Genomic DNA, 12449 nt, shown 5'->3' on the forward strand with positions numbered 1-12449 from the left:
AACAGACTGACCCCATGGGCAGATACCTGTTCCTCAAGGGGACCATCACCGACCGCACGTACATGTTCGCCTGCATCTATTCCCCAAACACGAGTCCTAAGCCCAGATACCAAGGACTAAACATATTACTCCACTTACACAGGAGGTATAGCCGGCTGGACTACATAATGCTGAGCCAGGAATACCTTACATTGGCACAAAAAATTGAGATTCTTCCGGCGACATGGTCAGACCACATACGCTCCCCGTTGTATAAGCCAAAGGATAGACAGTGGAAACTGAACAAGGAGACGCTGAAGGAAATGGACATGGTGGAGGATATCAGGCTGATCAGTGGGCACTACTTTGAGGAAAACACCACAGGTAGACCCACTGACCGCTTAGGAGGCACATAAGTGCATTGTCAGAGGCAACTTCATCCGCATCTGTACACACCGCAAAAAGGAACAGAGACGAGAAGCAGCTGAACTGGCCCGGCGTGCCGCCTCCCTCGAACAGACATATAAGGACACCCTATCGGAAGACAGGTACAAAGAACTCCCGAAGCAGAGGAGGAACCTCTGAAAGATGTTATCCCAAGGATTTCTTTTCACAATTCGTAAATCCCGGAGACACTTCTATGAGCATTCCAACAAGTGTGGCCGCCTCCTCGCCAGGATGCTCCAGAAACGGAGGCGTATGAGCCACATCACCAAGATCAGAACAGGCAGGGAACACACAACCCAACTCCCGGAAGGAATTACAAAGGAATTTCACCAATTCTACTCTGACTTATATAATCCTCACCTAAAGAGAGCTTCGGGAGACACTCAAAGAACCCTACCAGACATGAGGGAATATCTACGACGACATGTCAGACGAACCCTAACGGCGGAAAACATCGAAGCCTTGGAGACACCCATAACCCTACCAGAGCTACAATACACATTTAAAATCTCCAAGCCACATAAGTCCCCAGGACCGGATGGGCTGCCGATGCTTTGCATCCTGAATTTCCAGGACCAACTGCTCCCTTACTTATTGAAGGGACTGAACTCTCTCCTAGAGGGGGGGAAGTTCCCTGCGGACACATTGTCGGCCACCATCGTCAACATACCAAAGGAATAGAAGGACCCCATGATCTGTGCACACAACAGGCCTATCTTCCAAGTGGGCTTTATTCCGGGTAGGGAGGTGAGGGACAACACCATCAGAGCCCTCAACGTCATTCAGGCATGCCACTAGGACATCTGGCAGATGACTCCTTCTCTTGTCCGTCGATGCCGAGAAGGCATCGGACCTCACGTGCTTGCATGGGTCACATCCCTTTACACCAACCCGAATGCCAGGATACGCATCAACGGAGCCCTCTCGTCCTTCTTCCCCATATGGAATGGCACAAGACAAGGATGCTCCCTGTCCCCCCTCCTGTTTGCCCTCTCTCTAGAACCATTCCTGGAGGCGGTCAGACGGGATAGGGGAATCATGGGATTTAGGCAGGGAGACAGGGAACACAAAATAGTGGCATACGCAGAGGATTTGCTATTCTTCTTAGAGGCTCCAGCCGTCTCGTTGTCTAACCTGCTTGCCAGGTTCCGCGAATATGACGGCTTGGCCAACCTGAACCTGAACATGGATAACTCAGAGGTCCTCCCGGTCATGATACCAGACGCGTAAAGTATGCACCTGAGCTCACAATTTGCCTTCAATGGTGCAAAGACCAAATATATTTATATAATATTTAGGCATATGGCTCACGAAGGACCACTCAAAGCTATACCAAGACAATTTCTTACTCATCCTACATCCTACATACACTCCAAAACGACATGGCCCAGTGGGACAAACTCTGCATCTTATGGTTCGGCAGACTCAATGTGCTAAAACTGAACTTGCTGCCGAAGCTACTGTACCTCTTTCAAACCATATCAGTAGCAATACCAAGGGCATTTTTCCTGTCAATCAACACTGCACTAACAAAGTTTGTATGGAAGTTGGGGACCCCCAGGGTTAACAGAGCAAAGTTGTACCAAAACAAATGAGCGGTGTAGAATTACCATGCATTCAACTGTTCTAGCAAACAGCGCACCTCCTGAGACTGATGGATTGGCACACAAAAAATACGGGGAGGGGCCAGAAATCCAAACAGGAGAGTAACGCAATGCATATTCAGAAGGAGCTAGGGGGCTACCAGGTAAACACTGAGCACAATACCAAAACCCTGACTACAAGCAAGGTAGGGATGCCAATGCAGCACGACAACCAGGGGCATAAAAGTTAGACCAAACTTAGACCAGCGTTACCCACAAGTGATACATAACAGAGAAGTGACCCTCTCAATGCTGTGCACACTCCAAACTACCTGCCTCAAATGTTACACGAAAGATATTGTTCATTTAATTTGTAAAATCTCAAAATAAAGATTGTAAAAAAAAAAAAAGAAATGTGACTCATGTAAAGTTAAATAAACTCATTTTTCATGAACGATAACAAATAAATTCTCATTATGTTTTATTTTATTAATTAAAAAGATGTTGAATTTTAATTTCTAGTACAAAATGCCTGATAAAAAAAACACCTTAGAGAATTTGAAGGGTTTGCAGAAATACATGAGATACCTGAAGATTGTTGGTGATGTCCCGAACTGTTCGCCAGGAACCGTTCGCCGGCGAACATAGCTTGTTCGTGGCGAACACGGCGGGCGAACATATGCAATGATCGGTCCGCCCCCTATTCGTCATCATTGAGTAAACTTTGACCCTGTACCTCACAGTCAGCAGACACATTCCAGCCAATCAGCAGCAAACCCTCCCTCCCAGACCCTCCCACCTCCATGACGAATAGGGGGCGGACCGACCATCGCATATGTTCGCCCGCCGCGTTCGCCACGAACAAGCTATGTTCGCCGGCGAACGGTTCCTGGCGAACAGTTCGGGACATCACTATTGTTGACATATCGGTTCATTTCATCATGAGTTTATCAGTTCATACTTTTTATTTGTCTGTAATCACACATTTATTAATAATTCTCAAAAATTAGACAAAAAAATAAAATATATATATATAAAAGATGACGTGCATCAAAATATGATGACAGCTAACGGGTGGGGGAATTGGAAGTGCTACCATGAAAGACATCCTTAATTCAACATCCAGTTTATAAACATTCACTTGTAAATCTACTCACCTCATCATTTTGGATAGAATCTGGAGACAGACTTATATGCTGTATATATTTCTTTATATCTCCAATCATCTGTACAGAAAATAGAAATATTTGTGCAAATGATCAAATTATGAAACTAAACCTTTTGGAGATTTTTTTTTCTATTAAACGTGAAAACCCAAATTGGTATTACATTACAAATTCATTATTTTTCACCCGTAGAATTTTGTGTTGCTTACAGGTACTATGGCATTGCTACTTCTGAACAGGGTCGGATTCAGGGCCTCATGGGTCTGGAGCTGAAAGTTTTGATGGACCTTATTTCAAAAAGTATATTAAGCGAACACTCCAAGCACCATAATCACTACCTCAGCCTAAGAGCTGGAAGCTCTTCCTTAGTTGCTTCTGGTTTCTAAGCTAAGCCATGCATTGCAGATATAGCTTATTGCCTGATAGCATCAGCTGATAGCTTTCTGTCAAAGAGTTAAGCCAGAGCTTGACAAATTTGTTTTGAATCTAGGAGCCAGTTTTTTTTTTTTAAACTAACAAAGCTTTATTTTCAATGACAAATATACAATTCTTAAAGGGACACTGTAGTCACCAGAACCACTGCAGCTTAATGTTGTCTAGTAACACCTCTAGGGGCAGTCACCTACGTTCAGTGTCTCCACGCTCTGCATGGAAGCGCTGAATGTTCCCCCGTAGAAATGCATTGATGCATCTTGACTACTTTGATCACTGCTAGATGTTTAGATTTCTATTGGGGAAGTAAATCCAAAATCTAAAACAAAATTAGCGTATCAAACCCAAAATGTTAATAAACGTATGAATTATAGTACCTTAGCTTTCACTACTTTAAAGGGACTGCCCAAAATTATTTTTTTTAAATTCCCTGTTTAGTAGATATACCCCAAATGAAAACTTGCACACATTTAAAATGGGGATATATCTAAAACAGCTTGCAAAAGCTGCAGTTCTCTGTCTGTAGCCTTTGCAAATCCTCCCCTTCTAACCCCGGCCCAGGCTTTCTGTGACTGCCCAATCACAGACTTCCCTATGCTGCTCGTTAACAAATCTTTACAAGCCAGGTGCTCCGGCCAATTGCTGCCTCTTGAGTTTAGTTCCACTGAGCTAACCAAACCAGGAAGTAACAGGACATGTTATCTGTTGAAAGCCAGGGGGGTGTAACCAAGTTATTTTCCAAAGATTTAAATTTCTATAGAAATCTGCACTTTTTTGTAAAATGAAAGAAAAGGACACACACTTCAGACCTTTAGCATTTCAGCAAGCTAAAGTGCTTTAGGGGTCTGGAGTGTCCCTTTAAGGTAAGTGAATCTATTTCAGATTATGTCAATGTGCATGGATTATGCATTCTGTCTTCTGATAGTATTTATTATATATCAAGCCACATAATTAGCACAATTATTGTAAGTATCCAGCACACCTTGTGAAATGCATATAGAGCCTGGATATAATAAATAAAGTATCTTGCCTATAGTTTAACATGGCATATTTGATTAGATATCAACGGGCCTTTCACACCTGTAAGAAGGGCAGTACCTTTTCAGTTAGATGTGAGATCATGTTCTTTGCCTCCCTCTGCATGTCAATGTCAATATTTTGAAGCTGTGTGCTTAAGGCTTTTTGCACTTGCTGTTTCCCGTCAGGTCCACAAGGCTCCTCCATTGGTGTCTCAACGGATTTCAAGTCCAGATCTCTCAGAATGTTGCCCATAAACTTACGCACATGTTCGATGTTATTGAGGATGATGCAGAGCTGTTGAAACAAATTCAACAAACATGTAGGACCACCAGAGATTAGTCAAAAGGGATATACTGTGGATGACTGTAGACATGACTATACAAAACTAGTCACCTTACATAACAGACATTATTCCTTTTCCTAATATGTGAGCAATGGGAAATTTAGTTAGCTTTTACCTTGCTCTCTACTCCCCTTATAAAAAATAAATATGCAAAAATATTACATACACGTTTTGTTTGGGGGGAGGGGGTATATTCACTAAATGGTTAAAACTAAAAAAAAAATCGATGGAGCGTACCTTTAAGAATGGCTGTATTTTAAGAGGGGTGACAGCGTTTTACCTAAACGGCCAATCAACAATTCTGCAAGTACTTTGTCTTTTCCCTAATACCAACAAGGTACTGAATAACCTCTCCCGTCTGAGAGAAGGTACACACCTGTAAAGAATTTACCTTTTTCGCACCAATAATTCTTCACCAATATTCCTCCCCCAGCCAGCTCAGTGTTTGAGCTCCAGGTTTTTTTTCCTATGTCTACTGGTGATCAGGGCCGCCATCAGGGGGTGACAACCATGACGGTTGTCACGGGCCCGGCGGCCCTGGGGGGCCCGGACTGCTCTGGCAGTCCTGGGCCCCACTTTCCCTCCCTGCACACATAGATAGCGAATATCGCTATCTATGTGTGCAGCCGCGGGCCCCCCGGCTTCCCGGTTAACGCAGAGGGGGCCCAGGCAGCACACTGCCTCTTCTCTTCGCTCTCCTCTAATAACTCTCGCGACGAGACCCGGTTGCCATGGCAACGCTCCGCGGGTCTCGCGAGAGTTATTAGAGGAGAGCGAAGAGAAGAGGCAGTGTGCTGCCTGGGCCCCCTCTGCAGTAACCGGGAACCCGGGGGGCCCCACCATGACACCGGACCACCAGGGATGGAATCTCCCCCCTCCCTAGACACAGGTAAGCAGGGAGGGGGGAGAAACAATTTAATTAAATGTATTTTTTTTTATTATGTTAAAATGCCCCCCTCCCCCTCACCCCAGATTGCACATTTACACACATACACTGACACAACACACACACTGCATACACTGACACAACACACACACTGCATACACTGACACAACACACACTCTGCATACACTGACACAACACACACACTGCATACACTGACACAACACACACTATATACACTAACACAACACACACACTATATACACTAACACAACACACACACTACATACACTGACACACTGACACAACACACACACTACATACACTAACACAACACACACACTACATACACTGACACAACACACACACACTACATACACTGACAACACACACACTGCATACACTGACACAACACACACACACTATATACGCTAACACAACACACACACTACATACACTGACACAACACACACACTACATACACTAACACAACACACACACACACTACATACACTGACACAACACACACACTACATACACTGACACAACACACACACTGCATACACTAACACAACACACACACACACTGCATACACTAATACAACACACACACTGCATACACTAATACAATATGCACTCTGCATACACTACACACTAACCCACTCAATGCATCCACTATACTGACACACACTCTGCATTCGCTACATATGCACACTCTGCATTCACTACACTAGCACACACTCTGCATCCGCTACACACTACCACACTCTCTGCATTCACTACACATTAACACTCTGCATTCACTACACTAGCACACACTCTGCATCCACTACACACTAACACACTCTCTGCATTCACTACACATTAACACACTCTCTGCGTTCACTACACTAACACACTTTCTGCATTCACTACACTAACACACTTTCTGCATTCACTACACTAACACACTTTCTGCATTCACTACACTAACACACTTTCTGCATTCACTACACTAACACACTCTCTGCATTCACTACACTAACACACTCTCTGCATTCACTACACATTAACACACTCTGCATTCACTACAAATTTACACACACACTACATACATTACACTGACACACTCTGCATTCACTACACCCTAATACACACTCTGCATTTATTACACACAAACACACACTCTGCATTCACTAAACTATGCATACACTCTGCATTCACTATACTAACATACACTCTGCATCAACTGTACACACAGCATCCACTACACAAACATCTTGTATTCACAGTACACACACTACATCCACCACAAATTAAAACACTCTGCATTCACTATACACAGACACTGCGTCTAATACACACACTACATCCACTACAGACACTGCATCCACTAAACACATTTCATCTAGTACATACAAACACTACATCCACTACACAAACACACACTACATCACTGTACACACACTACATCCACTACTCAAACACTCTCTGCATTCACTACACATTAACACTCTGCATTCACTACACTAACACACACTCTGCATCCGCTACACACTAACACACCCTCTGCATTCACTACACATTAACACACTGCATTCACTACACTAACACACACTCTGCATCCGCTACACACTAACACACCCTCTGCATTCACTACACATTAACACACTGCATCCGCTACACACTAACACACACTGTGCATCCGCTACACACTAACACACTCTCTGCATTCACTACACTTTAACACACTCTCTGCATTCACTACACATTTTCACACACTCTGCATTCACTGCACTAACACACACACACTACATTCATTACATTGACACACTCTGCATTCACTACACACTAACACACACTCTGCATTCATTACACACTAACACACACTCTGGATTCACTATACTGACACACACTCTGCATTAACTGTACACACAGCATCCACTACACAAACATCCTGTATTCACAGTACACACACTACATCCACCACAAATTGAAACACTCTGCATTCACTATACACAGACACTGCGTCTAATACACACACTGCATCCACTACAGACACTGCATCCACTAAACACATTTCATCTAGTACATACAAACATCACATCCACTACACAAACACACACTACATCACTGTACACACACTACATGCACTACTCAAACACACTTTGCGTTCACTATACACACTGCATCCGCTACACAAACACACACTCTGCATTCACTGCACAAACAGTATCTAATACACACAAACACTACATCCATTACATACATTCTAATTCACTTCCACTATGCACACCACATTCAGTCCCGCATCATTGTCAGCGGACTAGGTAGGGCGTGGGTGGGCCCGGGAGGGGGCAGAGGGGGGGCCCAGACCTTGTGCTTTATCAGGGGCCCCACAATTTCTGATGGCAGCCCTGCTGGTGATCATACAATTTTTAAGGTACAATCCCTGGGTTTGAAGGGTGGCCCCTGGATCACACAGCATACTGCCTTTTAGATTGTCTTTCCACCAGGTTTCCCACCTATGTTGCATGCACCAACCTTACTAGAAATGTTGTCTAATACAGTAATTGCCAACATCATTGTGTAAATCTTCACTTTACCAGAATAATAAATGCATGCTAATAATTTAGCTACCTACCTGTTCAGTGACCACAGTTTGTCCAGCGGAGTGGTGGCTCCTGTCGACTTTGCGCTTAATCGCTTCTGAATAATATATTGCAGCTCTGCACATATCCTAAAAAGACAGGACAAAATCAACTTTTTCGTGGATTTTTACAAACATAAATCACAAATTTATGGGAGCATCACAGCTCCATGGCTGAGATCACCTCAGATGCTGCAAAACCTGGGATTTGCAACAAAAATAAAGAATATGAGAACTCTAAGAACGGACAAAAGTTTAGAGAAACTCAGTAGCTTGCCCTTCGTTAAATACCCGCTCAGGTCTCAAAATAGGTTTTGGTCACTTGTACCATTGCAGAGTGTCCCTATACTCAGGGGCGTATTGGCCGCGAGGCAAACAAGGCATTTGCCTTGGGCGGCATTTTCCAGGGGGCGGCAAAAAACGCTGCCCCCAAATGCCCAGGGCAAATGCCTTGTTAGCCTTGCGCTAACAGACATGCCGGCTGGCTGCTGGGCGGGCGGGCAGGCGGCACTGGCTGTCGGGCGGGCGGCCGGCGAGGGAGCACTTCCTCTGAGCTGTCTGCTCAGCTCCCTCGCGCGCCGCAGAGTGAGACTGGGAGCCGGAATATGATGTCATACTCCGGCTCTGCCTCCCAGCCTCACTCTGCGGTGCCTAGGGCAGCACAAAAACAGGATACACAACTGCCTATACTATTGCACATATGACTGATCCCACCCACAAGGGCAGTCCAGAACGAAATGCCATCAAGTTCTCTCTGCACGAGAGATACAGCAACCCCAGACAATTGTTTTGCCCTTTTAACTTGGGGAGAGCCAAGGTAATGCGCTGCAGCAAAAGCAGAGAATATGAAAACACTGAGAATGGACAAAAGCTTAGAGAACCTCAGTAGCTTACCCTTCGGTAAATCCCCACTCAGGTCTCAAAATGTTTTTTGCTCACCTCCATTGCAGAGTAAACCTAGAATCCCATTGCCTGGGATTTACAACAAATGCAAAAAAACATTATAAGTAAAAGGTCATCTTTTGAGATGGTTCCCCTACTTACATCTGAAAGTTGACTTAGAAATCCAAAGGCCTCGGTGGGATCAGGCCACACAAGCTGTGTCCAAAAATCTTTGATTTGCGAGAAGCAAACTGTGACATCAACCGCTGAACTGCTGTGCTTAGATAAGGAATCTACTGATTCGAGCTGCATAAATAAAATCAAAATTAAACATTTATTTTGAATAAATAATAATTAAATTCAATAAACCACAAGATAAATACAAACATCTTGATAATAATATTAGGATGTGAACAACATTGTGACAAGCCTCTTGGAACGAAAATGAACAGGGGATGTGATAACAAATAAATTACAGAGATATATAATTATGCGTTTGACAACAAAATTTCTTTGACTTCTGCGTACAAATCTGTTCCATCTGTGAGTGGCATCAAATAAAACAGATTTTTTAACTGCTAAATTTCTTTTTTTTTTTTTTATTAAATTTACTTCTTTTGACTTCAAGTTGGGTTCTTGTTAGCTATGTGGTTGTGCAATACAAAAAAATTAAAACCAAAAAGTTGTACTTTCACTTTATAGTATACACCTCACCTGACCCACAATCTCTTAAAAATTTATATCCTATTTTTTTTTTTTTTTTTATAAATACAATATTACAAAGATAAAATTCTAACAAAGCATCTGCAAAGTGGGGTTCGTTCATTTTATGCATCAGGTCTACAAAATGTTCTTTTTATAAACTCAGAGAATATGAATTTCACGTAAAAAAAAATTTGCAGACAGTAATTGGGAGAGCACAATATTTAAATGCATTTTAATTTTCAGGTGCTAATGTGATTTTAATTCACGAATGCAAACCTGTGGAGCATGTAATTAAGGACACTTTTCTCTGACGCAGTTTTCACTGCCATTAACAGTTTTCGTAAGCAGTGATTACTCACAGGGTAACTGCATTTTCAAAATCAATGCTCGGTATATTTTTTTAATTTTTTTTTGGTCCAATCCTAATAAGTAAAAAACAATTTACTGCACCAGATGACACCAACAGAGAGGTGCAGAGGGTGTAAAATATCACCAGCCCAGTGCACCCACTGCATGGGCGCTCTTTACCGCACCTTTGTTGAGTGCAGACCTTATTTATCCCTCTTGTAAGCTCCAGAACGATCACTGATAGCATTGGACTGTTGCCATGGTAACCCACGGCAATGCTCTGACAGTGAAGATACAGACCAAAAGAGCCCTTTCAAGGTTAAGAAGCCACCTCACTGCTCCCACATATATTAATGGAGAGCAAGCAGTGGCAGGGAATTTGTAAAAGTTCCATGTGTACTGGATAGCCCCTGGCACGACAAGGGGGGAGATTTTGGACCTCATTATTAAATTAAGCTATGGGCATCCCTTCATTGTTGACAGAAGGTCAGTTGGAGCCATATTACAATACAATGGTTGAGCAACAATTTTCCGCATGACGGTTGGGTTCCATGTCTGTAAATGAATGGAGGGCCGCCCTCATTTATATAGCTAAAAGATGAAGATTATAATTTGGCATCCTTATGTGGGATTGTTATATATAAGGATGCCAAACTGGAAAGCTACCTAATAAACAGCTGAAATATCAAACTGAAGAAAAGCCCTTTTCTTAAAGTGTATCTGCAACCTCCATGACCAATCCTGCTTTTAGAAGTGGCAATGAAGCAAGCCATTTGTATGTGCAGTCTTTCAGCTTCAAATTCTGCCTCTACCGAGACATCTGTGCTTTTGTGCCAAGGTTTAGCTGCAACCCTACGACACGACACTTGGGCAGTCTGGATCTCTGTTCCGTACTACTAAATGTGAGTCCAGTGCAAAGAAAATACATATTTTCATGAGCACGGTGCATGCACATTGAATTCAATGCTTCTCTATCAGAAGAAGCTGATTGGCACATTTGCTGAGCTTGCTGCGCATGCACCCAAGGTCCAGCAATGCTTCTATATAAAATGAAAGATGATGACACAACATGACAACAGAGAAGGCGTGGAAATGATTAAGGAGAACTTGGCCTGCCACTGGATTCCAGATACGTTTTAGGCTATTTTAATACTTTTTTGGGGGCAAAACATGGAAAGACCTAGTGAGAAATGCGCAACTGGACATTTTCAGGGTTATTTACTAAATTTAATTTCAAATGTAAGGCAATAGTACCCAGGCTGAAGGAATAATGGTCTTCATAATTCTTGCATTAGTTCATAACTCTGTTAAAAGAACACTAAAGCATGGCCTCCTCTAGTGAGGACCAACCCAAAACTTCTCATAGTGGAGCATTGGGGACCTGTAGCGAATGCGTGACAAGGGCATCCTACATAGGAGCTTCTGGCTCTCCATAGGAAGTAGTGAAGGTGAGTAGCTGTACCCGGTGTCCCACAGGTAAGAAGTCAACACATTCTAAAATGGGTTGATTACTTAAAATTGAGGGATGCAAGGGCACGATTACCACTAGAGCATGGTGTAGTGATTATGGTGTTTGGGGTGTTTCTTTAAGGAGGAACAGCTCCAAGATGTCATAAATGCTTTATAAGAAAAACAATATATACAGACAAACATCAGTTAATGTTGACAACAATAACAATGGTTGAGTTGATACAAGAGCACATCCATTTGCCATTGAAGACTTGTTATTTTTTCCCATTCCCCAATTACAGATGGAAAGAATTTTCAGTTTAGCATTGTTTTGATCAAGAGCAGAAACGATGATGTGTGAATGGTTGAATGTGATGAACTGGAATATTATTTTTTGTAACCATACTACCATGTTAGTGTGTGCGAAGATGATAAGGAATTTGCCGTCTACATAGATTTGTAAATCTATGATCTCTCTCTTTTATGTTTGTTTTTGAAGAACTGACAGATAAAAGTTACAGAGAAAACTGTTCTCAGCCTCAGGCACAAACATCTGTGCAGCTTTTAGTGAATGTACAAAGAC

At 42.8% G+C, this 12449-nt stretch overlaps 1 protein-coding gene across 1 annotated transcript in view; it reads right to left on the reverse strand.

Moving 5' to 3' along the window:
- BAIAP3 (BAI1 associated protein 3) overlaps window positions 1-12449 on the reverse strand; it is a 285407-nt gene that overhangs the window by 51919 nt on the left and 221039 nt on the right. The window contains exons 23-26 of the mRNA XM_063430408.1: window positions 9527-9670; window positions 8477-8572; window positions 4706-4921; window positions 3167-3235 (exon numbers count right to left, since the gene is read on the reverse strand). Of these exons, the coding sequence (XP_063286478.1) occupies window positions 3167-3235; window positions 4706-4921; window positions 8477-8572; window positions 9527-9670 (525 nt within the window). The remainder of the gene's footprint in view (window positions 1-3166; window positions 3236-4705; window positions 4922-8476; window positions 8573-9526; window positions 9671-12449) is intronic.

This window comes from Pelobates fuscus, chromosome 8 (assembly GCF_036172605.1).
Source record: "Pelobates fuscus isolate aPelFus1 chromosome 8, aPelFus1.pri, whole genome shotgun sequence".
Lineage (NCBI taxonomy): Eukaryota > Metazoa > Chordata > Amphibia > Anura > Pelobatidae > Pelobates > Pelobates fuscus.